Source organism: Arabidopsis thaliana, chromosome 2, assembly GCF_000001735.4.
Source record: "Arabidopsis thaliana chromosome 2, partial sequence".
Classification (NCBI taxonomy): domain Eukaryota; kingdom Viridiplantae; phylum Streptophyta; class Magnoliopsida; order Brassicales; family Brassicaceae; genus Arabidopsis; species Arabidopsis thaliana.
In genome coordinates, this window is record NC_003071.7 from 2064316 (window position 1) to 2091025 (window position 26710).

The 26710-nt window shown below is 34.4% G+C and overlaps 6 protein-coding genes and 1 pseudogene across 11 annotated transcripts; 3 read left to right on the plus strand and 4 right to left on the minus strand.

Annotated features, from left to right (window-relative positions):
- The first annotated feature begins 2745 nt into the window (after positions 1–2745).
- On the plus strand, positions 2746–4940 carry AT2G05590 (TLD-domain containing nucleolar protein). 2 transcript variants are annotated; one of them, NM_179607.3, is made up of 8 exons: positions 2746–2985; positions 3071–3447; positions 3532–3604; positions 3675–3755; positions 3843–3906; positions 4244–4331; positions 4423–4507; positions 4598–4940. In NM_179607.3, the coding sequence occupies exons 1-8, from the start codon at positions 2881–2883 to the stop codon at positions 4634–4636; spliced, it is 912 nt and encodes a 303-aa protein (NP_849938.1). In that variant the 5' UTR covers positions 2746–2880; the 3' UTR covers positions 4637–4940. The 2 variants fall into 2 exon arrangements, with proteins under 2 accessions (NP_849938.1, NP_565326.1); NM_126582.1 differs by having other exon boundaries at positions 2782–2985; positions 4244–4336; positions 4598–4855.
- Positions 4941–8330: 3390 nt separating this feature from the next.
- On the plus strand, positions 8331–9232 carry AT2G05600 (F-box associated ubiquitination effector family protein; the record flags this gene model as incomplete). The annotated part of the gene is made up of 2 exons (NM_126583.1): positions 8331–8514; positions 8697–9232. 2 exons carry the CDS (start codon positions 8331–8333, stop codon positions 9230–9232), a joined length of 720 nt encoding a protein of 239 aa, NP_178628.1.
- A 2124-nt stretch (positions 9233–11356) lies between these two features.
- On the minus strand, positions 11357–14185 carry AT2G05610 (annotated as a pseudogene; the record flags this gene model as incomplete). Its single annotated transcript has 1 exon — positions 11357–14185.
- Positions 14186–16331: 2146 nt separating this feature from the next.
- On the minus strand, positions 16332–17544 carry PGR5 (proton gradient regulation 5). 2 transcript variants are annotated; one of them, NM_001335284.1, is made up of 3 exons: positions 17076–17543; positions 16482–16993; positions 16332–16381 (listed from the first exon to the last, which is right to left on the minus strand). In NM_001335284.1, the coding sequence occupies exons 1-2, from the start codon at positions 17370–17372 to the stop codon at positions 16889–16891; spliced, it is 402 nt and encodes a 133-aa protein (NP_001318202.1). In that variant the 5' UTR covers positions 17373–17543; the 3' UTR covers positions 16332–16381; positions 16482–16888. The 2 variants fall into 2 exon arrangements, with proteins under 2 accessions (NP_001318202.1, NP_565327.1); NM_126585.6 differs by having other exon boundaries at positions 16332–16993; positions 17076–17544.
- Positions 17545–18578: 1034 nt separating this feature from the next.
- Positions 18579–20590, minus strand: ATG8D (Ubiquitin-like superfamily protein). 2 transcript variants are annotated; one of them, NM_001161025.1, is made up of 7 exons: positions 20424–20567; positions 19984–20090; positions 19876–19900; positions 19566–19621; positions 19441–19493; positions 19097–19215; positions 18671–18993 (listed from the first exon to the last, which is right to left on the minus strand). In NM_001161025.1, the coding sequence occupies exons 1-7, from the start codon at positions 20458–20460 to the stop codon at positions 18896–18898; spliced, it is 495 nt and encodes a 164-aa protein (NP_001154497.1). In that variant the 5' UTR covers positions 20461–20567; the 3' UTR covers positions 18671–18895. The 2 variants fall into 2 exon arrangements, with proteins under 2 accessions (NP_178631.1, NP_001154497.1); NM_126586.4 differs by lacking the exons at positions 19876–19900; positions 19984–20090 and having other exon boundaries at positions 18579–18993; positions 20424–20590.
- Positions 20591–22829: 2239 nt separating this feature from the next.
- AT2G05632 (uncharacterized protein) lies at positions 22830–23868 on the minus strand. Its single transcript, NM_001124806.2, has one exon. It carries the CDS (start codon positions 23585–23587, stop codon positions 23429–23431), a length of 159 nt encoding a protein of 52 aa, NP_001118278.1. The 5' UTR covers positions 23588–23868; the 3' UTR covers positions 22830–23428.
- Positions 23869–25168: 1300 nt separating this feature from the next.
- AT2G05635 (DNA repair DEAD helicase RAD3/XP-D subfamily protein) lies at positions 25169–26701 on the plus strand (the record flags this gene model as incomplete). 2 transcript variants are annotated; one of them, NM_001335285.1, is made up of 7 exons in its annotated part: positions 25169–25206; positions 25401–25582; positions 25658–25739; positions 25834–25909; positions 26077–26150; positions 26237–26306; positions 26622–26701. In NM_001335285.1, the coding sequence occupies 5 exons, from the start codon at positions 25169–25171 to the stop codon at positions 26137–26139; spliced, it is 441 nt and encodes a 146-aa protein (NP_001318203.1). In that variant the 3' UTR covers positions 26140–26150; positions 26237–26306; positions 26622–26701. The 2 variants fall into 2 exon arrangements, with proteins under 2 accessions (NP_001318203.1, NP_973426.1); NM_201697.2 differs by lacking the exon at positions 26622–26701 and having other exon boundaries at positions 26077–26248.
- Positions 26702–26710: the final 9 nt, after the last annotated feature.

Sequence of the window (26710 nt, forward strand, 5' to 3'; positions counted from 1 at the left end):
CAAAGTCGGTTATTTTATTTGATCTCCTCTTCGAGATCACAAAATATTTTCGTTGTTTCAAATATGTAACAAAAAAAAAAAAACTAGATTAGCAGATTCAAAATATCAACAACTATGTTACACAACTTACGCATCTTTTTCAAGCATCTCCACGTTCATGAAGCATGCATCAAAACCATGAGGTAGCTACTTAATTCCCAATTGTTTATATACTTACTTAATGCAAATAATGTAACCATATAAATGACATAACTTAACAATCATTTTTTTATTTTCATGTGAATTTAAATTTTCTTTAGAACGTGCCAATAGTGAGAAAAAAAAACATTAAGACATCAAGAAGTGAAGAAAGTAATAATTTATAGGGTGATTTGCAAGAATAACAAAAAAAAAACTGAAAATTAAATATATAGCACCTATTATGTATCAATTAAGTAAATAACACTCTAACCATGAAAAAAGTCTAAACGACCCTTGCTTTAGTCTTTCCAGAGGTAAGTGGGAGAGATGTCGTCGACATTGAACGAGATGATGATTGGTGAATATAGAGATGTTCTAGTGAAAGGGAAGAAGATAGAAATCCAGCGAAGAGGATGAGATAGACAAATCCAACAAGAAAGCAAAGAAGAGAAATGAAGACGAATTTTCAGCGGCTGGGATATGCAACATACACCAGAGATGACAAACAAGGGGTATAATTGTCCCAAATACATAAAATACAGAAGATATCAACTTGTTTTTTTGAAAATTGTTAGTTTCTTAATTTAATTTTTGGGAGATTTGCAAAACTACTATTTTTTACTACTATTTTGCAACAATACTCTTTTATGTTATCCATTTAAAAAAATACTTCTTCCCTTTAACAGAATGAACAAATTACCCTCATCTAATAGGAACATGTAATTGGAAACTAAAATTTTCCCGCCAAATTTTTGGAGTCAAAATTTATTTTTTCCGCCAAAAAATAATTTCCGCCAAACTTTTTTTCCGCAAAAAAAAGAAAAAATTTCCCGTCAAAACTTTTTTATAAAACTTTTTTCTCAACAAAAAAAAATACTTTTAAAAATCCTTGTAATTTTTTTTGCCGGGAAAGAGATTTACAAGGGATTTTAAAAGGGTTTTAAAAGATTTACAAGAGATTTTAAAAGGGTTTTAAAATATTTACAAGGGATTTTAAAAGGGTTTTAAAAAATTTACAAGTGATTTTAAAAGATTTACAAGGGATTTTAAAAGGTTTTAAAAAAATTTACAAAAGTTTATAATTGATCTTGTAAATTCTTTAAAAATCTTTTAAAACTCTTTTAAAGCATTTAAAAATCTCTTGTAAATCTTTTAAAACCCTTTTAAAATCCCTTGTAAATCTTTTAAAACACTTTTAAACCCTTTAAAAATCTTTAAAAAAACCTTTATAAATCTTTTAAAACTCTTTAAAATCTCTTGTAAATATTTTAAAACCCTTTTAAAATCCCTTGTAAATCTTTTAAAACCCTTTTAAAATCTCTTGTAAATGTTTTAAAACCTTTTTAAAATAATTTTAAACCCTTTAAAAATCGTTAAAAAACTTTTGTAAATCTTTTAAAGCCCTTTAAAATCCCTTGTAAATATTATAAAACCCTTTTAAAATCCCTTGTAAATCTATTTCCCGCCAAAAAAACTTTTTTTCGCGGAAAAAATATTTTTGGAAAAGAAATTTTGGCGGGAATTCTATTTTTGAAATTTTTTGGCGGGAAAAGATTTTGATGGAAACATTTTGGCGGGAAATTTATTTTAGAATATTTTAAGCGAAAAAATTTTCTTAATTTTTTTTGCTGTTAGTTTTGCAAATTTTCCCAATTTATATGAGATATGTCAAACATTAAGACATTCAAAACCATGGGACGGCTACTTAATTCTTAATTGTTTATATACTTATTTAATGCAAAGGAACATACGAAAATCAAGAAGTAAAGAAAGTAACATATAAATTATTTGTTTTTAATTCATATGTCTATATGCAAAAAATTAAACATATAATTTTTGTAATTAAAATGGAAAACTAAAAATAAGATGGAGTGTATATAATTAAATTATATTTTTATCATAGTAAAACAAATATTTAAATTATATGGCAAAATCGAATTTGTAAGATTGAAATTTCGTTTAAGGAAATACAAAATTAAATACTAAAAAAGTATGTGAGTTATTATTTTAAATTCAAATATCATTAATAAGATGAAATGTATAAGGACTCGATAGTCCAATTTACTCATGTGTATAGAAAGGCTAATCGTTTAGCTTATGGATTACCAAATTATGTGTTTTTGTTATTGCTTAGTCTACATATATTTGATGTTTGTCGAAATGTCTGAGTGTAGTTATTATGTTATGAATAAATCGTAGGCGCTTTTGCCCTCTACATATTACTAAAAAAATGGAATGTATAGAACTAAATGACAATTTATTACGATGAAATAGATAATACAAACTTACGATGTATAGTAAAATTAAATGTATATTATTAAAATTTTATTTGATACAAAAATTAAAATTAAATATTAGAAAAATATATAATCATATTTACTATTCAAATTTAAATATTATTGATAAACATTTAAATAATTTATATTTTACATTCGAATTTTTTAGACGGACTTTATCTAGTATATAAATATTGTTAATAACTTACATCATTTTATTTTTTAATTTTGGTAAAATAATAATATATCCTGTTTTCATTAATTAATTTTGACTAAGGTCTCTTTAATTATAGAGTTGCCCAAAGAATTATTCTCAGATTTGTCCATCTCCGAGCATCTGGCTTCTCTGTCGCATCTTCTCTTCCCTTTCCCCCACCGACAATTCTATTCATCTCCGATCAAAAACTATTCCTTTCTGATCACAATGCATGCTCTCAAGGACAAAGTCTCACAAAAACTCTCTAATCTCTTCGCCGATTCTCCAAGCCAATCTGCTTCTCCTCGTTATTCCAACTCCGATTCTCCAAAGGTATGATATTTTCTTATCAGAAACCCTAATTGTTGTTTTCCTTAGATGGGTCTGGATTTGAATCTCGTTTGGTTGATTTGTGTAGGCTAGGTTGAATTCAAGTGTAGGCAAATCATTGTCTTCGTATTTCTCATTTGTTGTTCCTCAATCTGGGAACGAGGAGGATTCTGAGTTATGTCCACCTCTACCCATTAGAACAGAGAGCTATGAGTGTATTGAGAATTGCAAATCTGCTAATGGGCAAGCTAAAGCTGGAACCTTTATCTCAATTGGTGAAGATAAGGATTGTGAGTTACGTGTTTCTGCGAAAGTAGAAGAAAGTGGTAATGATTACTTTGATGGGGTGAAGAAGATGAGGGAATTAACAGAGAGCTCTGTGTTTATTACTGCTAACTTGTTTGAATTCTTGCATGCGAGTCTTCCTAATATTGTAAGAGGATGCAAATGGATCTTGTTGTATAGGTAAGGAAGTTTGTTTTCGTATCTTGTTTGGAGGTTTTGGAATTGTGGTTTTTGGTGTTAACTTTTTTATCGGATGAAGGGCAGTACGTTGAAACATGGTATATCACTTCGTACGCTTTTGCGAAGAAGTGGAGAGCTTCCTGGTCCTTGTTTACTGGTTTGTTTGCTTACCTCTATGCTCTTTGAATGGGGTAGATCTTAGTTTGTGATGATTTGGTGTGGTGCAGGTTGCTGGAGACAAACAAGGTGCAGTGTTTGGAGCTCTGTTGGAATGTCCACTGCAACCTACTCCTAAGAGGAAATATCAGGCAGGCTAGCTAATTGTATTAGTGTTTGTCTGTGGAGATTGATTAGTTTCCTTATTACTGATTCTCTTTAGGTGTTTTTGATGATAGGGTACAAGCCAGACATTCTTGTTCACAACTATTTATGGTGAACCACGCATATTTAGACCTACCGGTAATCATTTGAACCCCTTCTTTTATTATTTACTTCTCAAGAAATCGCGTATAGTTAGCTAATGGATTTATGGGAGGAAGAGTATAGAGAAAATTGAAGAGAATTCTTAAGTCTCTTCAAAATCAGATCTTAAGAATAAGAACATTTGGTTGCAGCTGGTTTTTATCCTAATCCTTCTTGGTTCTTGTTATCAAGACTTGATCCACACTTGTTTTAGTTAGTTGTATTGTTGATATAAACCATCTAGTGAAAGAAGAGTAACTTGTTTAGGAGAAGTTGACATCCACTCAAGTATGTGTACTTAACTCAGGTACCTCTCTCATGAATTTGTGCGCAGGTGCCAACCGATATTACCTGATGTGTATGAATGAATTTTTGGCGTTTGGAGGTGGAGGAAACTTTGCACTATGTTTAGACGAAGATTTGTAAGGCACAATTTGGCTCAATCTCATTTAGAAAATTTCCCATTTTAATCGTTTTGATGATACTCAAACCAAACTTTGCTACATGAACTAGGTTGAAGGCAACAAGTGGACCTTCTGAAACATTTGGGAACGAATGTTTGGCTAGCAGCACGGAGTTTGAGTTAAAGAATGTCGAGGTATCGCTATATACATATATTTAGTTTGTGCTACTATCTTACTTGGGTCTTGGAAGTAATCAGTGAAAGTTCATGGTGTTAAATCTGCAGCTCTGGGGATTTGCACATGCGTCTCAATACCTCTCGTAATCTTGGAGATCCCTTACTTTGTCGAGAATCAAGATAACTCAATAGAAAGAAAAGCTTACTATCGTTTTTTAATCAGTTAATTGTTTCAAAGTTATGATTAGGCTTAAGACACTTTCTCAGGCTTTAATCTGTTGAAAGAGTGACAATATTATATGTTTGTATCATCTGTGAATTACTGAGAATACTAATTCAGCTAAGACCTTATTGAACATTTATTTGACTTGTAATTATATGATAGTGCTTGTGTTGCTAAGAGAGGCCTTATTGAACATTTAATTTGAGACTGTAACTCTTTAAAAGTGTTACTCTTTAGTAGTATCTGAATGGCACACACAAGTCTTATGATAGGTTTCGACAATAAACATCTCGATACAGCAACTACAAAGGGGAGTGTCTATGTTACGTGTGACAACAACGAGTGGTGCAAAACGGCAAATAAGCCTTTGCCTTCATTGACATTCTTCATCATACGCTAACTCTGATAGCTTTCTGTCAAACTTGGGTTTGTTGAGGCGGCATGGCCTTTTCGGTAATCCTCACCGGAGATGAAATACAGGGTACCAAAAGTTTATGATCCTTGTGTTGTACAGTGAAAGAATGATGCGTTGTTGTCTCCACACTTCAGCCAGTTTAGCCGAGACTTCTGTCAAAAAAACTTCTCCTCAACACTAGCAAAATGGTTCCATGTTACGGTAGCAACATCAACCTCTGCAAAATTATCGGATGTTGGAGTTATAAGAGCTCTGTTTTGAGCAGCACATAACTCTGCGTAAGCCTCTTTTGCTTTCTTTGGAATGTCACCATACTTCTCTTTATTTAGAGGACGCAGTGTGAATTTGAGTTTCTTGTGGAACAAGAGAAGCGTAGAACGGTAGTACTTGTTGGACCATTACAGAAAATTAGGGCAGGTCCGCTAGGTAAGAGAATTATTTGAACTTTTATGAGAGGAAATAATTCAAGCATTATAATCAGATGTCTAAATGATTATACAAACAATAACTGTCTTTAGAGTTTGTCTTTCTCTAGATAGATACACTTCATCCAGTAGCCTTATGAGGCAAGACTAGTGGAGATTTTGGTCTTAGGTGATCAATTTGTATTCCGACCAAAGCTAAGCAGCCCAGAGTCAGAGAACAACCAAATTATAACACTAAAGCATGCACCTAAAGAGAATCTAAAAACGCATCTGTTTGGGGATTCCTCAACCGTTGTTAAACGAAATGGTACCACTTGGTGTAGTCATGCTCACCGATCAGTATATTCCATGTTAAAGCTACTCACGCATGACTAAGGTACATGCGATCATTGTAAGAGAGGAGCAGAGTATTAAAGGAGTTGTCTCCAAGAAATCAAAGATCTAAAGCTATAAAATAAATAAATAAAAGTATAAAAAAAATGGGGAAGCAGAATAACACCTTAAAACTATATTAAAACGTAAAGTAAATAGTATGTTGCGACTATAGAAATGAAGGAGTATATAGAAGAGGAGGGACGCAGCCCTAAACCAGGGAGAATGGAAGTTTAAGAAAAGGCCCACCGATCGATGGACAGGCCCAATCGATCGGGGGTCCAACATATTTGCACTGGTTGGTACGGTTTCTTCATGGAAAGAGCCAGTAATTGGATCTTCTCTTCTTAAGCTGTATATTGGTCCATTTCGTCTTCATAATGCTCACTTTAGTTCCACAAGTCCGAAATCCTAAAAAAAACCTTATTTACACGAGGAATGATTTGTTCCTTAATAAAAGACTCAATAAAACAATTAAAAAACACTCCATAATATGTTAAAAATATCACTTAACATGTACCTATGTGACTGAGAAAACCAATCGATTTACAAAAGTCAGTGATCACCTGAGAGAACAAAAATACATTTCCACAAAACTTATGGACTTTGCTTCTCTAACTAGTTCTTAAGAAACCTATGAGTGTAAGGCAATGGCTTTTCCTCTGAGCTGATTAAATCTCTTCTTGCCTACTATGTTGTGTGTGACAACGACAAGAGGTGTAGAAATCCTATTTAATCAGATATTGTTTGTATGAGCTTTTTATCTAAAATTGTATCCTAATAATTTAATAGATTATTGGAAAAATACAATTATATTCAAAAATATATATGCAAATTTACCCCTAAAATTTGTTAAACAAATAAATTTATTATAAAAATCTTTACAAAAATCTATATCATTAGTGTAAGCTTATATAATAACAAAAACTCTGCTGTAGCACAATGGCTATATGCTCTAACAATCTATTTGATCCTTGCACATTCCGGGTTCAAAGCCCGACAGCGGATTGTGTAACAATTATAGGCGATTTGTATTTGTTCGTACGCCTTCGTCCCTCTCTTCAGCAAACGATATTACTTGAAGTGTATAAACGAAGTTTGGAAGTGGAGAAAACTGTGCCCTAACTTTTTGGGTTTAGATTTAAGTTTCAGTACTCCACGTATTTTTTATATATGTTTGGTCTTTTGTCAAAAACGGAAATAATGTTTTTGTCAAAAAGAAAAGAAAAGGAAAAGCAATATGTGAGGGCGTTTAGTAGGAGTCGGCACAAAGCAAATATCCTAAAAATTAGTAATATTTGGTATTCGATTTGTTTTAACCGAATGATTAATTTTATGATTTGTTTTGATCCGAAAATTACTGAATATCTTAAGATTCGAATATCCAGAATTTTTTAATGATATTTTCGGATACCTATTTTGATACATCTAAATATTTTCTCTAAAAAAACTGTTTGACCTGGTTTCAAAATAAGTTCCAAAAAACATAACATAACCATTTTTGACATCACCGATCAAGAAAAAGCCATCAAATTAATTCCAAAAATCAAAATCCGCCATTAAGATGAAAGAAAAATGATTATATTAACATCTTAACATAAAAACATAAGGTATCCAAAGAACAAAAAACTGAAGTTATATACCAATACAAACCGAAAATATATAAATATACAACCTATATTATGATATTCATATATATACATAACTATATTCTAATATATATATATATATATAATACGGATCAAAGCGGATATTCAACTTTTGAAAAATCAATACTTGTTATTTGCATCAATTTTTACGAATATTATATTTTTCTATTTGCTTTGCTTCAAAACCTTACAGATATTCAGATTTTTCAAATCAAATCGAATCGAATACCGAGTCAAAGCGGATCTAACGAATATTTTACTCAGGCATTAAGGATTCGAACTAGATTTAAAAAAATAGAGGAAAATATTAAGTTATTTATTGTCTGTTTCTAGCTTCCCCAAACTTTTTTTTCTTTACCACTTCCGCCTGAATTTGGTATGAGATAGTAGTAAGTAAATTGGGCGCACAATGAATTCATGAGGGTAAAAAGAAGAGAGATGACATAGTTTGAGAAGAATCAGAAACTCGCAACAAAGAAGAAGAGAAATTCTTTGTTCTCAGGAAGAGAAAACAAACGAAGAAGAATAGAGTCTAAGAAGATCCATATACTTCACGAAATCGTCGAAGAAATCATAGTGAAGCTTCCGGTAAAATCTCTCATCAGATTCCAATCAGTGTCAAAACACTAGAGAACTCTGATCACGTCCAAAGATTTCGAGGTAAGACATGTCTCATCAGAAAACACAATCTCCAAAACTCCTTTTTGTCTGTGATGATTTGGTAAATCATCCAGACAACGCTCTGTTTTTTAAGACAATGGCCTTGGAGTTGGAGACCACGTCTGCTTCTGTTGAAACTAAAGAGTGTTTGGAATTCCAAGAGTTCAAAGGGTTTCTCGACATCTCCGAGAGCTGCGATGGCCTTGTCTGCATTTACGTGCACAACACTCCGTCTAGCGAAAATTCAAAAATTTCTTATAGACTATCGGGGGATAGAACCAGTTCCATTCACATTATTTACTCGTTTTGGATTTGGTAAAGACTGCGTTACGGGGAGGTATAAACTAGTTTGGCTGTAAGAAGAAGGTAAGATGCGAGGTTTTGGATTTAGAGGAAAAAAATTGGAGATTCGTGAATACTACTCCTCTTGATCACCATCACATCTTGTTTGATCAATGACCAGTATTTGCAAACGGATCACTTCACTGGCTCACAGGAGATGAAGAGGGAGATCCAACAAGAGAAACAAAACTCGTAGTTTTCGATATTCACACAGAGATGTTTCAAGTCATCCAAACACCGCCTTTTATTACACGTAATGTCTCTGCTGACAAGATTGGTTTATGCAATCTTGATGGTCGTCTCTGTATCTCTGAGTTGAAGAAAGATTGCAAGCAAGAGTTTTGGTGGAGAGTTGAAGACAACAACAACACATGGGAAAAGATCTTCTCGGTTGATTTGCATTCTACTTCCACTTGGTTTGGTGGTATCACCTCGCGGCCTCTCACGCCTTTAACCATTTCCAAGGACACCAATAAAGTTATCCTCTCACTTACGTCTCAAGAAAGACTCGTCGCCTTTGATCTTGATCCTGACTCAATGGTTTATCATTTGTATTTCTCTGGTTACTATGGCTTAGCTGTTCCTTATTTGCCAAGTTTTTTTATCTCCATTCAAACTTTAACTGAGATCTCATCCTATTTCCAAGATGTTGCATGAAAAATGAAGAATATTGAAGTTATCTGATTAGGTTTGTGGTATGAAACTCTTTTCTAATCTTTATTCTTCCACGTTAATTGTTCAAAACTCCACGTTACCTGATTGGTTTGAGATATGAAACTCTTTGGTCTCTCTGTATAGTTTTGTCTTTGATATGTTCTGTTCTTAATTGTTTTGATATAATATGTTGATGTCAATTGTAAAAGATTGTTTACATATATATATATATATATCTATTACAAACTTTTTATTTCATCTAACAAAATATTTTCTATTTATTATTAGAAAATTGAAATTAATTACCTCTAAAAGTAGTTACTGTTCGATTAACTTTGGTGATCTATATTATAACTGGTGTGACATTCCATCAAATTGAAAAATGATATTATATTGATAAATTTTTTTTGTTCTTTTAGGATTTCGGAAAGAAAAAAAAAATAATATCAAAGAAACGACCACTTTATGTATTATAATACAAATGTAATATATGTAGTGGAAAGTGCAGTCCACTAAAGCTACGTCACTTTTTATGGCAAATATCATCTGAGTGTGTCGGTATCGGAGAACTTACGAAAAAGAGGTATACTTTGTGACAAGGGTTATGTTAAGTGTGGTGCTCCAAAGGAAACAATCAATCACACACTTTTTCAATGCTATCCTGCAAAGCAGATTTGGGCCCTTTCTCAAATTCCATCGGCATCAGGAATTTTTCCTACAAATTCAATTTTTACGAATTTGGATCATTTCTTTTGGAGAATTCCTTCAGGCATCGATTCGGTTCTTTATCCATGGATAATTTGGTATATCTCGAAAGCAAGAAATGAAAAAGTATTTGAAAATGTGGATAAAGATCCGAAGGAGATTTTGCTTTTAGCGGAAAAAGATGTCCAATTGTGGCAGGAGGCTCAAGTTGAGTTTCATACTGAAAGTCATGGTTCTTTGAATTTAGAAACTCCAATTCGGGTTAGGGATTTATCACAAGATTCACCTTTTTCTGGATTTTGGTGTTTTATTGATAGATCTTGGAAAGCAAGTGATCAGTTCTCAGGAACAGGATGGTTCTGTCTATCATCTCTTGGAGAGTCGCCAACAATGGGAGCCACTAACGTTCGTAGAAGTCTTTCCCCCCTACATACCGAAGTGGAAGCTCTTCTTTGGGCGATGAAGTGTATAAATGGAGCAGATAACCAGGACGTAGCTTTTTTTACAGACTGTTCAGACTTGGTGAAGATGGTGTCTTCCCCAACCGAATGGCCGACATTTTCAGTGTATTTAGAGGAGTTGCAGAACAACAGGGAAGAATTCACAAATTTTTCTTTATCTTTAATTTCTCGTAGTGCAAATGTAAACACGGATAAATTGGCACGAAAAATTCGTACCGAATCACATCATGTCACATATGTAAACAATATCCCTCGGGATTGGTTCTTTTGAGTTCTAATCTATATCGGTTGACAAAAAAAAAACAAATCTAATATTTAAAATATAAAAGATTATGTATGTAACCCTATAATATGTAACAAAATCTTAATTTGAAATAAAATATTCATATACATCTAAATTTATACATTCTAAATTCATATAATATCAAAAGATTTGCTGTAGCACTTTGGTTAAATCTCATCATCTAGATCCTTTTACATTTGGCTGTGAATTCCGGGTTCAAATTCCGGCAGCGGAAAGCTTTTTTGTTTGAAATTCGTTAAAATGTTACCTTAAACTTCAAAAAAATTTCCACTCTTAATAGTTTTGATGTTACTTGATACAAATAACTTTCCGGTTCACTGTAAAATTAATTCCGATTAAGAATAAATCCCTGATTACAATGATCAATCGATGTTCATAAAACACTCAAGGATCTGCTAGTCTCGATGTGAGATATCTAGCTTAGAAAAGTTCTTAGAGATTTTAGATTTTACAGATTAATTGATAAAAGAGAAAGATGAGCTGAACATTGCTCATATAGAAGGGCCTAACGGCATGTTTGAGTCTGCCACTCCTCACTCGACACGAGTCAGCCTCTTATTTATTCCTTCTTCCACTTGATTTCGCACGTGTGACCTCCCACGTGTGGTTCTGTAACACATCTCCCCCCTCTCCAGAACCTTGACCTCAAGGTTATCAAGTAGAAAACTGTGGAAACTTCTTCTGAAGATCAAACAGAAACTCCCAAGTAGCCTCCTCCACTGGTTCATTAACCCACTTCACTAACACTTTTGTCACTGCTTTGCCCTGGCGCTTGACCATCTGCCTCTCCAAAATCACATCAGGTTCTCTCTCAAAGACATCAGATAACACCGAAGTAGGTGTGTTGAAGTTGTCACAGTACCAACCAACACCCGTAATTGTGACACATGAAACACCGGATGCACTTGTGAGTTAGCCGGCAATTGAAGCTTATAAGCAACCTCACCGCAACGGTCAATGACCTTATAAGGACCAAAGTATTTAGGAGACAACTTCTGGGTACTTCGCATCACCACAGATTGTTGCCTATAGGGCTGAAGCTTCACAAACACATAATCTCCAACTTCAAATTCTCTCTCAGTTATGTGTTGATCAGCCAATTGTTTCATTCTGTGTTGAGCTCTCATCAAATGAAACTTAAGAAACAAGATCATGCTCTCCCTCTCCTGCATTGAACGGGCAACCACTGCAACTTTTGATTCACCCGGCAAATAAGGCAAATGCAGTGGAGGAGGTTGACCATAAACAGCTTCATAAGGTGTCATAGTACTGTGTGATAATTGGTGTTGTACCAATACTCGGCGAGAGCTAACCACCTACTCCATAGCTCAGGTCATGCATGGCACATACATCTTAAATAGGTCTCTAGACAGCGGTTGACCACCTTAGTTTGCCCATCTCTTTGAGGATGGTAAGCCATTGTCATTTTGAGTTCAACACCTTGAAGTGTAAAAAATTCCCTCCAAAAAGCACTCGTGAATACAGCATCTCTGTCACTTACAATCGAACTAGGACAACCATGGAGCTTAAAGACATTGTCGAGGTAAGCCTGAGCCACAGTCATAGCACTGTAAGGATGAGCAAGAGCGATGAAATGAGCAGCTTTACTGAGTCGATCCACAACCACCATGATCACTGTTTTCCCATTCGAAAGAGGTAACCCATCTATGAAATCCATAGATACATCACTCCAAATGCGGTCTGGAATTGGCAAAGGTTGCAACAACCCAGGAGAGGCAGCATTATCACTTTTACACTGTTGACAAGTACCACAGCTTCTGATGAATGCCTGAATATCCTTCACCATGCTTTTCCAGTAAAACAACCCTTTCACCCGTTGATGTGTGACTTCTTTACCCGAGTGTCCACCCATTCCAGAGCAATGCAACCATCTCAAAATAGTATCCTTAATTCCACTGTTATTTGGAACCACAATCTTATTCTTGCGTCTTAACACTCCTTGACTCCAAGTATAGTGTTTCTTACTGTCAGCCTGCTGTTGTAGAATTGTGATAATTCCTTGAATATCCCCATCTGTCACATAACCAGCTTGAATCTCTTTTAGTAAATCACACTCGACCACAGATAGAGCCATGTGCAGAACTTCAGACCCCTCTACACGTGACAAAGCATCGGCCACCAGATTCTCTTTGCCTTGCTTGTACTGTATTTCATAATCAAATTCCAACAGTTTAGGTAACCATTGCTGTTGGATGGGAGTGTTGAGCCTTTGTTCCAGCAAATACTTCAGGCTTCTTTGATCTGTCTTAATGATAAAGTGGCTAGAAATCAAGTAATGCCTCCACTTCCTCACAACAAAGATCACTGCCAATAACTCTTTTTCATAAATGGACAGATGCAATTGTTTCCCTTTCAACTGCCTACTGATGAAAGCCAATGGGTGTCCTTCTTGCATTAACACTGCACCAATGCCATGACCACACGCATCCATTTCTACTACGAACTGCTTATCAAATTGAGGTAGAGCTAACACCGGAGTGTTGCACATGTGTCCTTAAGGTTTTGAAAAGCAAGCTGAACTTCAGTAGTCCACACGAAGGAATCTGTTTTAGTTAACGCATGGAGAGGACTTGCAATAGTTCCATAGTTCCTTACAAACCGCCTATAATAACCAGTCAATCCCAAAAAACCACAAAGCTGCTTGAGATTAACAGGAACCGGCCAATCCTGAACTGCCTTGATCTTAGCAGGATCCGTGGCAATTCCCTCCCCACTTATGAAATGGCCTAAGTACTCCACTCTTGGAACTGCAAATGCGCATTTACTCATCTTGGCAAACAAGTGATGCACTCTCATAACCTCAAACACAGCTTCCAAATGCTTCTTGTGTTCTTCCATTGAAGTACTGTATATTAAGATATCGTCAAAGAACACCAAAACAAACTTTCTTAAGAATGGTTTGAAAAAGGAGTTCATTAGACTTTGAAAGGAAGCCGGGGCATTAGTAAGGCCAAATGGCATTACCAAATACTCGTAATGACCATTATGCGTTTTAAAAGCAGTCTTGTGTATATCAAGAGGATCCATGCGAACTTGGTGGTAGCCAGCTCTTAAGTCAATCTTAGAATACACATTGGAGCCACCTAATTCATCCATCAAATCCTCAATTAATGGTATAGGAAACCTGTCCTTCACAGTCATTCCATTGAGCTCTCTGTAATCTACACAAAGCCTCCACGTGCCATCCTTCTTCTTAACCAAGACCACCGGAGAAGCATATGGACTTGAACTCGCTTGTATCGTCCCACTCGCCAACATATCGTCCACAATTTTATCGATTTCATTCTTCTGATGAACAACATAACGGTATGGTCTTTGATTCACCGGATTAGAGTCCTCCAATAATTCTATCTTGTGATCATGTGGTGCTCTAAAAGGAGGTAAATCTGTAGGCTCTACAAAAATATCAGGAAATTCTGTCACAACCTTCTCTACAAATGACTCCTCTCCCATATCTTTTGTTAAGGCATTAATAGAACCCAAAACCTGATGTTCTGTATCATCATCTTCTTCAGATTCAACCACTTCCTTACATATAACATAGCCAACTGAACCTCTTCTTCTTGAAGTTTATGTAGTTTTTGTGCCTTGACCTCTCTCACAGACCCTTCCTTAATACCATGCAGCCACACTTTCTGATTACCATATCTGAACTTCATATCCAACTGCTTAAAGTCCCAAGAAATTCTTCCCAAAGTTTCCAACCACTGAACTCCCAAAACCATATCCACTCCTTGTAATGGAATCAGCAAAATATCTGAGTGAAACTGTGTAGTCTGTAACTTCCAAGAGAAATCCACTATCTTCCCATCCACTTTCAACTTCCTACCATCAGCCACTGAGACCCGAGCCAACCCTGCATCCTGAATCTGACAACCCAACTTAGCCGCCACCTTCGAATCAATGAAGTTATGAGTAGAACCTGAATCAACCAATATAAACAAGGTCTTTTTCCCATAAGCTCCTTTTACCCGCATAGTCTTGTATCCTGAGATACCTGAAACCGCATTCACTGAAATCTGAGGCATATTCTTCTCTTCTTCACCAGTCAATTCCTCTAACGCATCTTCAAACTCTTCATCCACTTCCATACAAAAGAGTTGTTGCTTTTTGTGCACCAAATAATGTTCAGGACTGAACTTCTCATCACAGAAATAACATAAGCCCTTCGTTCTCCTCTCACTCATTTCCTGTTGAGACAGCTTCCTAGCATTATTTGGTTTAAACTCAGGTTTAGTGTATTGATTCTCCTTGTTGTAATATTTGTCAGGTGTATTAGAAGCCTCTCTAGGTGACTTCAAAGTACCAGCTGCTCCACTTGTCTTAGGTTGCCAAGGTGTTGAAGAAAGACGCTTAGGATGTGCCTTCTCATACAGCCTTCCCAAACGAAAACAGTGACGCACCGTTTGTGGTTGAAACATCCTGACATGCATCTGAGTGTCCATTCGCAAACCTGCCAAATAAACACTCACCAAATATTCTTCAGAAAGGTTAACCCGAATCTTAATCAACTCAAACTTCTTATGATAATCAACAATGCCATCTGTTTCCTTTAGCTTCTTCAACTCAGCCATGGGATCATCACAGTCATCATCAAACCGCTCTCTCAACTACTGAACATAACCAGGCCAATCATACAACACCTCCAAACCTACACCCGACTGCATAAAAGAGTGATGCCATGTTGCAGCATGACCATCGAAATGGATAGCAGCCATCTTCACCTTCAGATCTGCATGGGTATAATCAATACCAAAGAACTCCTCTACCTTGAACAACCATTCTTTGATTCCAGATCCATCAAAACGAGGCAAATCAATCTTACCCAAACGCGTCAAGTTACCATAATTGTTTGGGTTTTCAAATCGAACCTGATCATGACGATTTTCCCTTCGCTGATCCTGTTCGTGACGATTGTCTCGTCGTTGATCCTGCTCTGGTCGATTTTCTCATCGGACATCCTGAAAAACCACTCTATCATCCGTTGAAGTTGATGATCGAGGTAGACTCCGCTCACCACTGGACTGCTCATCCGGCTGTTTCTGAGCTGTAGATCTGCTCATCGCAGTCATCATATCAGCCAGATTCTTCATCGTCGCTTTGCTATGAGCTTCCATCATCGCCTCCAGCCTCGCCATCCTCTCCTCCATCGGATCCAAACCTTCCACCTCTTTTCCCTTCTCCTTCGACTCATCATGAAAACGTGTATGAACCATGACTCCAAGGAAAGACAGAGCTTTGATACCTTTGATACAAATAACTTTCCGGTTCACTGTAAAATCAATTCCGATTAAGAATAAATCCCTGATTACAATGAGCAATCGATGTTCATAAAACACCCAAGGATCTGCTAGTCTCGATGTGAGATATCTAGCTTAGAAAAGTTCTCAGAGATTCTAGATTTTACAGATTAATTGATAAAAGAGAAAGATGAGCTGAATATTGCTCATATAGAAGGGCCTAACGGCATGTTTGAGTCTGCCACTCCTCAGTCGACACGCGTCAGCCTCTTATTAATTCCTTCTTCCATTTGATTTCGCACGTGTGACCTCCCACGTGTGGTTCTGTAACATTACTCGTACCCAAATTTTCAACCTAATCAAGGTTAAGGCAACTGGCAACAAGTCAACCTCCTGGAAACCTTTGGGAACGAATGCTTAGCTAGCAGAAACAGAGTTTGTGTTAAAGAATGTCTAGGTAAAGTTCCATATATATCAAGTTTCCACGATGACAACTTTATTGACATATTATGCAATCTTACTTGGGTCTTGAAGTAATCAGTGTAAGCTCACGGTGTTAAAAAACTGCAGCTCTCAATACCTCTCCGATCTTAGGGATGCTTCAATAGAAAGCAAAACTTACAGTCTTTTTCAATCCCTTAATTGTTTGAGAGTTATGATTAGGCTTTTTAATCTGTTGAAAGAGTGGCAATATTACATATTTTGTATCTCTATGTGACTGAGAAAACTAGTTCAGCTAAGACCTTATTGAACAACTTTTCAGATGAGAATGGCAGCAGTTATGTGTGTTTGAGTAACCCTCAAAGGCAATGTAACAAAAATCAAGATTATAGGTTTGGACAAAATACATCTAGACAAGAACAACAAGAGGAGTTGTGAGTGTATATATCAGACACAAGCAGAGAGAAAGATTTGTTCTTTTTAAGACCTAAGCAAGGAAACCAAGCCTCTCTCCATTCTTCTTAGCAAGCCTGATAAGCCCTTGTCTCTGTTTTGCATCTGCTCCAATCGATTTGCAAAACTCAGTGATCACCTGAAAGAACAAAAGAACCCAGTTCCACAAAACTTTGCTTCTTTGACTAGTTCTTAAGAGAATGATTATAAGACAAGCAAACCTGAGAGTGTAAGGCAATGGCTTTTCCTCTGAGCTGATTAAACCTCTTCTTGCCTACTAGGTTGCGTGTGACAACAACTAGAGGTGCAAATAAGCCTTTGCCTTCATTGACATTCTTCATCATTGGAACTGCTCTGATTGCTTTCCTTGAGACTCTGGCTTGTTGCGGTGGCGCAACTGTCTTGGAGAGCATGGTTTGGTAATCTTCTCCGGAGATGGAACTTCCCCATCCTCCATAGAAGGAAGTTCCTATCAAAGTTTGATTACATCCTATTGCAGAAATCGAAGCAGCAGCCATAATCAATCAGCTTCTCCCTCTCTCTCTCGGTCTTTCTGATCGATGTTAATGGTAGAGAGGAAGAGAAATTGTGTGTGTGTGGTTGGATTTTGAGTTTAACATTTTGGTGTGGACAAGGTTTGGGTGTTGTTTTTGTTTGGATGGAGAAACCAGAGCCACAAATATGATTCTGGCTTTTTCGTTTTTTTGACTTAACTTATTACGTTTCTCATGTTGCGGGTTTATGATCCTCTGTATCACGTTTTATTATATCAACATTTCTCCACCGTCGGATTAAATATTCTCCTATCTCATTTTTTATTTTTTATTTTCAGTTGTTTTTGGCCTGGGCATTCGGTTTATTCGGGTAATCGGTTCGGTTTGGTTTAATCGGTTTTTTCGGTTCTTTAAAATTTTGTCAAATTAAACCGAATAAAGATTTGGTTCGGGTCGGTTTGGTTATAGGATTCAAAATCAACTCTGAACTAAACCGATTTTTTTTTTAGTTCGGTTAGTTTATACCGAATAAGTCCAAAATCAAGATAATGGGTCAAAACAAAAATTATAGAATGGGCGAAGATAAACAAAATTTTATAATTACAAACCAATAATTGGGCCAAAACGAAAAACAAACTTAAACCCAAAATAACTAAAAATCCAAACCTATTAAAAATTAGGGTTGATGGTATCTTGGTGCCGCTACCCTCTTCATAATCAGCAGATCTACGTCTGTGACGGTGACGGTGATAGCGAGGGATGACGATATCTCCGTAACGAAATATGCCCCGACGTGCTACCATAGTGAAAACCACATGCAGATAGAGAGAATTGACTAAATAGCCATGGATGAGGATCAAAAGGAAACGGAGAAGAAGCTAAAAAGATTAGATCTAATGTTTTTATCTTTATATTTATAGTATCTATTAACCGAGAAAACTGATCGGTTATGTCTGCCGAACCGAGAACCGAACTTCAATTATAATTTCGCCGATCGGTTTAGCCTTCCCTTCATAGTCGGTTATCAGAACCAAAAAAACGGTTTGTTCAGTTCGGTCATTGGGTTAATCCGAAATCCCAGGCCTAGTTTTTGCTGGATTGTACAGTAATAATCTGTAACAGATGATAATCTATTCTAGAGTGTGCACAAATTTACCTAAATCAAGTTGCTTTTGAAATCTAAATATTTATAGCTAAAGTTATCTCTGTTTTGTGTTCCTTAGAAGCAGAGATTGCAAGAGCTTAGAGATTTGACGGTCGAGCTAACTTTGAGAAGATAGAAATCGTAACGGTTCAACGACTAGTGAAATAGGCCGGGCCAATATTCAAGGAGGACACCAAGTGACCTCAACTATATATAGCGACTAAGTTTGAAATTAAGTGTAGCATAAAGCCAAATTAACACCATGAACGGAAGACCTTATCATGTTAATAACATAGCATGCAAGTTTCAAAAGCTTCGTCCAATGTCATGAAAACTAGAGACAAGCAGAGAAATAGACAGACTGTACATTGATAATCTGATGCATCCACATATTCCAAGCGCATTAGAAGAAGATCCCGAACGTGTTCTCACCACTGTAACTCATGTATAGAAACCCGTCTTCGTCTTTGTGCTCTTCATAAATTGCAGACATTATTGCCGCTGCAATAAAAGGATAACACTACTACTATTAGCTCAACTGAGAAAAAGATATGATTCCTTGAACTGGAAAAGTATATGATTAAGGAACGTGTTTGAAACTAACCAGTTGGTGGTAGAATGTTCTTGACAAAAATGAAGATGGCTTTCTCGGGACTGAGCTTGATCCGCTTCCGTACAACATAAACAAACTGGCCAACAGTCAAATCAGCTGGGACCAAGTACCTAAAGTTTTGAATAGTAAGTCAGCCAATTCATTATCCCTAAGCAACAAACCATGAAAACCAGAAATTCCTCCAGATCTTTCAATAAAAAAAAATTATTTCTATCCAATTAACCAATTCATTACTAAATGTGAGGGAGTGTAGGGTTCTCAGAAAAGGGCTTGAAGCCACTTTCAGTGAGAAGAAAGAGATTATATCCAACTCCTCAAGAGAAGTAAGGACTTACTTTTTCCTATCAATATCCGGGACATCACTCTTCTCGGCTCTTTCGACAATGACCTGCAACAATTTCAGAGAGAATAAGGCAAAAGCTATGCAATTTTCTTAAATGAAAATAGCCAAAATTCATACTGGTATTCTGTCTGGATACTTCTCCCTGATACGTGCTGCTTCAGCTTGTCTCTTTTCTGTAACATTCAAGAGCAAAAAAAACACAGATCCATCAATTTTCAACACATCAACATCCTCTAACCCACGTAAAACAACACAGACTCAGCGATAATATCTTAGGATTCCACTTGAACAGAGACTATAATGTACTTTGCTTCCTCAGCAAAAGTAGAACAAAATCAAAACATGTTTCAATCAAAGATTATGTACACTACTACTCCAGGCTCCAGGGACTAAAATAGTGATTCTAAGCCTCGTGAACAACACATACTCAGTGATAATATCTTAGGATTCCACTTGAACAGAGACTATAATGTATTTTGCTTCCTCAGCAAAAGCAGCACCAAATCAGAACATGTTTCAATCAAAGATTATGTACAGGGACTGAAATAGCGATTCTACGCCCCGTGAACAACAGAGACTCGACCACGGAACACAAGAGAGACAAGTGAAACTTAGTAACTTCAACATCAATATTCATCTCCACTTGAATAAAGATCATAATGTATTTGCATCAATAAACACAAAACTTGTTTCAATCAAAGATTATGCATACTACTTCACGAAACAATACAGAATCGGCGATAAAATCATTCAACATATAATTTTGCGGATTCTTATAACTGTTAACGCAATCAAAATTGAAATCGTTGGAAATCAGAATCAAGGATCAATTCATGCAAACTCAGAAGCAATTGAAATAGACGTAACCAGATTTTGAGAATTTTTAAACCTAGTCGCTAAAAAAATCCCTACGATGAGAGAGAGATACACAAAGATCAACAAGATTGATCGATTAGGTTTAAATCGAAAACGAACCAAGAGGATGTTCATGCTTGAAGGAGCTAATCGCCATGATTTTTCGCTGCGAGAGAGAAACAGAGAAGAGAGAAGCAAGGGTTTGTGTTCAACGTCGAAATTGGGTAACTCCAAAGAATGGAGATAGTTATTTGGAATGTTTATAAAAAGGGTACGCTTGGCAACAGATCTTTATATATTTAATTACTTAAAACTTAAGAGTTAAGAGTTAAGAAGTATTGAAATATTGGATGTATTAGGCCTGAATGGATATTTTCGATTCAGTTTTTGAGTTTAGATTTTAGTCTATAGATTTTAGATTTTTGTTATTATATTTTTGTTTTAAAAACCCCTAAAAAATTGGTTTTTGGTTTTTGAAAAAATAACGTTGATTGAGTAAAAACTAGATTTTCTAAACTTTAGAAAAACTAAAAAACTTAAATATGAATGGAAAACTACAATAAAATAGTTTTACTAAATTGTAGGGAAACCAAAATTTTAAAATCTTGATTGGTATTAAAATAAGTTTTTAAAAAACAAAAATCAAAAACTCTTACAAAATCTAAAAAACATTCAAGGTCTTAGTTTTTTTTTTTGGGTTTTGTGTAAAAAAATCTATCTATTTAACACTCTCTGTTTTTTGAAAAAAATAAGTTTTTAAAAGATTAATTTTTAGATTTTTTATGAAATATTTATTAGTTATTATTAATTAATTATAAACTTTGATAAAAATAATTGAATATTATTGATTTAAAGTTATAAAAAATTGTAAAATACAAAAAATAATACATTTAACAATTTTAATATGTTTAACTTAATATGTGTGTTTTTCCTAACCAATCAAATAAAAAAGAACAGATGAAGTCATTTTTTATAAGATAAACTATTATGTCAAATAAATGTAGGTTTGATATAGACGATAACTCTATTAAAAACATAAAGATTTAGTGTAAAAAATTTCTATGTAAACTTTTTTTGTAAAAAAAAATCTTCATATCAAATAAATGAATGTCAACACTACAATCTTAAAAATCACTCATAATATTATCTTTTTGTGTAGTGATGACATGACAACCAATAACTACATTAGAAAACATACAATAAAACAAGAGTATTTATAATAAATGACTATAGATTTGAAAAGAATGTACAAACTAACCTTGAATCACAGTATCTTGTCGGAAACATGTTGGAAAACACGTGTAATTACGTAAATGTCCTTTGTAACATGTTATTTTTCCGAAATACATGCGATAACATAATATCCTCTTTTTATCTTGTTATTTTCTCTTATTACATAGTATTTATTAAAAAGCACCTGGTATTTTTTGGAAAAAACATTCTATTCAGTTTAATATCTCTTTTTATCATGATATTTTGTAGTAATACACGTTTTTTATTAAGATCACACGTGATTTCTTTAAAAATATATTCCTATTTTTTAGTAATACATGGTTTTTATTAAAATCACATATAATTTTTTTTTTTTAAGATTCTGTTCACGTAAAAGAATTTCATAAGAATATTTTTTCTTAAAAATTCATAACGTTTTTTGAAATAGCATGTTTTTAAACTAAATATAACATGTGAAATTTTAATGTTACATGCTATTTTGAAAAATTACACGGATGTATTTCGTTTACTGTTCATCTTACAACAAATGAAGGGTAGATTTGTTATTTCCTTTCTTCCGACAACGTGGGATCCATGGTTATTTTGTAACAAAAAACTTTCTCTCTGCTAGTTTCTTAATTTGTATGTTTTATTTGGTTATCTACTAATATTACCCATAAAACAATATACACCAAAATTATTGAATTTTTATTTATCTGAAAATTTGGAGATTCATATTTATTTTTCATTGGGATCTTCAAAACTGTAAATGAATCACTTAAAATCAAACCAAGATTTTTGATCATGTGGAACACAATTCAACAAACACATACATCGAAATGGATGAAGATCGAAATGGAAAAGAAAAATGAATCTCCAAACTTCATATGAATAAAGAAGAAGATATAATATGAAAGAACTCTAATTATTTCCCTCAATTCTATTTCTAATAACGAAACTCACACAATCATGTGGTTTTCAACAAAAGCAAAACAAAGGTCTATTTTGATATCCATTATGCTTTTAACGGAATTATCGATTGTCATGTCATCGCTATACAAAATGACTATATCGCGGGTGACTTTGAGATTGTAATATTGTATTTATTTGACATTGAGGTTTGTCTTGCAAAAATAAAAAAATATATGGAGGGTTTGTTTAACAAAACTCTTATGTCTTCCAACGGAGTTATCGACTGTTACGTCATCGATATACGGAAGGACTATATTGTAGGTGACTTTTGAGACTGTGATATTGACCTGTATTTTTTTGAGATGGATGTTTGTCTAGCAAAAAAAATCATTTGGAGAGTCCTTTTGCATAAAACCTTTTTTTTTTCTTTCTCATAAATGTTGCACTTTATTTAAAACTTTTGTTGCAAAAGTGGAATCTTTCACTTACATGACTCGACAAACACATCAAATTTTACAATATTAGATTATCTAAACAAGCATCCATGTTGCATAACCAAAGAACCAACAAGTTTAACTTATAAGAAGAAGCCCAACTTAAAGAAAGTCCAATCTAGGAAACTAAACCCTTTGTAGAAGTAAGATTTAAAGATTCCAACGCAAAGCCACATGTGAGACTATGAAGCAAGGTTAAGACGCATGGACATGTGAAGCATATATCGTTGTTGGTCATTGTCGATTTGGTAAGAATCCTTAGGAAACTCCAAAATCATCAGAAATCGCCAGATCTTCAAGCAAAGAAGTCTTAACGGTTTTTAATTAGAGAATCTCACCAATCTTCATTATCAAATCTGCAAAGAAAAGAACTTCTCAAAGTAATTTCCTCCCGAACTCTAAGGAAATCCGCGTGGAGATTAAACCGATGGAGCTTTCAGCAACAACTTAGGCGCATAACTGTCTTGAAAATTAAAACGAAGAAAACTGGTAGATACAACAATGCAATCAACAAACAACCTTGCCAAAAAACCATAGGGGCCGAAAACAAGAAATCCCGACGGTAAAACAGAACAAGTCAGTAGAAGTAGATCTGAGAAAACTCTCCTGATCTAACAATCTCACATATTGGAACTCTTCATAATCGAGACAATTAAACAAACGCATAAACAAAACTGGAACTACCTGATACACTGGACGGCGAGTTAAAAAAGCAAAGCTAGCCAACGCCGCCTATAGGAGGCGGTGATGCCAGAAAGAGGGCCCGCATCACAACTGTAGAAGGCGGAGATACTGGACAAAAAAAAACCAATTCAATTGGGATAGCAAAAGCCAGGAAAACTTGTCCGCAAAAGAAACACTTCTTTCATTTAGATGTATTAGTTTAAAACACACATTTTAAAAAAAAATATGAGTTCTAGAAAATTTATCATCATATATAATGCAACGGTGGCAATATTATTTTATGAGAGTGACACAATGGGGAATATATACTTTATAAAAGTGGTTTGGCTTGATTCGATTTAATTTGGTTTGACTTGATTCTATTTATTTTTTTATCAGTTATTTATGAAAAGAGAAAAACAAACCATAAATTGAAGCAAGAAAAATAGAATTTTAGTTGGGATACATCGAAATATTTTTCTCACTAAATTTGAAGAATATAATCATTCAAGAGGTAGGCTAAAAAACAGTATGAAATATATACATGGGTTTTCGATTTTTTTTGTTTCTTAGAGAAATTAAATTATAATATCTAATTGTTTGAAGAGATTTAAACACAATATTTAAATTAAACAAAAACAATATGTATTTAAATATTGATTAGAAATTTTCATGTTGGAGGTTCGATAATTGGATATTATATTAGTTCAATCATTAAAGTTTTGGAAACATTTTTACATATTTAAGTAAAAAAGAGTGAACAAATTAATTGTTAATATAAAAAATAAAATTAATATTTCTTAAGAATAAAGAGCGTTAGGTGAAGTTAATGGTGCATTGCAAATTAAGACCAACCATGGTATTAAAAAAAATAAAAAAATTAAGACCAACCAATCACGACCACAACATAAGCCTTTAGTGTAAGTTAATTTTATATGAACCCTAAGATCTTTAAACATCTAGGTTAATCACATAATAGAATCATTAGGAGGTTTATCGGATTACCTCTCTTTATTGTCGTGGAGATGTCTTCATGAATAGGTTTCCTGAAGTCTTGATCTTTAGTTTAGGATTAAGTTTCTCTCACCTTGCCTATAAACTTAGCTTTAACGTGTTGCGTTTTATGATATCTTTATGATGGTCTAAAGCTATATATTTATAGGTGGAGAGAGGACCTATTCCTCATTAGGGTTTCCTTAAGATTAGATCTCATCCGTCCATCAAGGTAGAGATTGATTAGGAAAAACTCCTTTATTACTAATTTAATTGGTTACCAAATATGTTAAATAATAACATTATTCCAATAGAAAACAGATAATTACAAGACCATATAATAGGGGAGAAATATTAAATAATATTTCTTACATTTAGCCCTACTAACTCCTCTATAGCTCAATCCAGATGCAAAGAAGAAGCGAGTATACAAAGTAATGGAATCTTTAAACATATGCAATAACTAGCAGTATGGCCCGTGCTATGCACGGACATAGTATTTATTCTATTTTTATTAAATAAAATAAAATTTAGCATTAATCAGTTTTTATGGTAAAGTTTAATTGGTTGATAAAATAAAATATTTCAATAATGAGGAGATTTTTTGAAACAGTAACTGAAATATTAATGTAAGACCATAAGAGAGTGTATATTTCTAAAAAGTTTTTTAAGGAAAAAATAAAATAAATTAAACTACTAATTTCCTAATCTGATCTAATTAATTGGTTGGGATAAGAATAATATACGTGTAAATAAATTGTAAGTGAATTCATTCTCATCGACCCCCATCTCTTTCTCCTCTTTCTTCTCTTCAATTACCCAGGAAAATTGAGCTGTTTACTGCATATCAAAGCTTCAATACCTCCTGCTCAGTTCTCGCTTGGCAACAGAACTATAAATCTCGGCTTCTGAAAGGCAATTTGACTCATTCGAAAGCTGCCCCTGAAGCAGCCACCGATCCATTGAATCATGGAGGTGGATTCATACCGGAAACGCAACAAAGAGGTAATTCATTGAGTCTTAACGATGTTGCAATTATGATTTGGGTTTATCTCTGAATAGTGGTAAATCTCTGAATAGACACTCCTGCATCTATAAATGTGGAGAAAGCTGAAACTGCAACTAAGAAGAGAACCAAAATTCCTACCATATACTATGCTTCGTAAGCTTTAACATGAGCATTTTTGGAAATGTTGTGAATATAAATTAATGGGTTTCTTCTTATTGATTGATTGTTTGTTTTTGTTCATTATAAGACGAACTCATTCTCAGATTACTCAAGTGATTCGTGAGTATAGGAAAACTGGTTACAGAGTCCCCATGGCTGTATTGGTATGTTTAATTGACTTTGCTCTCTTGTGTGGATTTGCATATATTATGGTTAATCAAGATCAAATATACACGTCTTCCACGAGTGTTCAAATAGTATCTGGTTAACTTAATGCTTGAGACTTTAGAGATAATTTACTTATAGTCTCTTTTATATTCTCTTTTTGTAGGTAGGAGGATTAGGTGTTCATGAGGACAAAAGTCAACAACCATATCTTCCAATTAATTCATGATGAGCATTACGGTTGATCCTACCAAAGTGACATGATTCTTTATATGATTGTTTTAGTTTTTCTTTCTAAGATTAACAGAGTTGCATGATGATGACAGGTACATAAAGAGTCATTAGAAACATATGAAAGAAGATACCAGCATACATGAACATCATCTGAAACAGAAAGTAAGTGATAGAGGAATTCTATTTTCCTTAATTACTCTTTACAAACTTAAAAATAGCACATAAGCCATCTCAACATCAATATAACGATGATGGTGGATAAAGAAAATACAAAGATTCAGCATGATTTGTTGGTATCATCCGCTGCGTCCGCTGCAAAGTTAATAAAAAGAAATGTTCAAAAAAGAGAGCAAATACTATAATTAACTGTCAATGCGAAATAAGATTTAGGAAGCGTTAACTGGTTTTATCTATTAAATGCAAAAAAAAATCATAACTGGACCCTAACTATTGAGATCAAATTTTTTATGCGTGCAGAATAAAAGACAGGTTAAGTGAATATATCAAATCAGCTGATGCACCATACTATTAAACGACACATATAATAACGGCAAAGGTATGTTGCT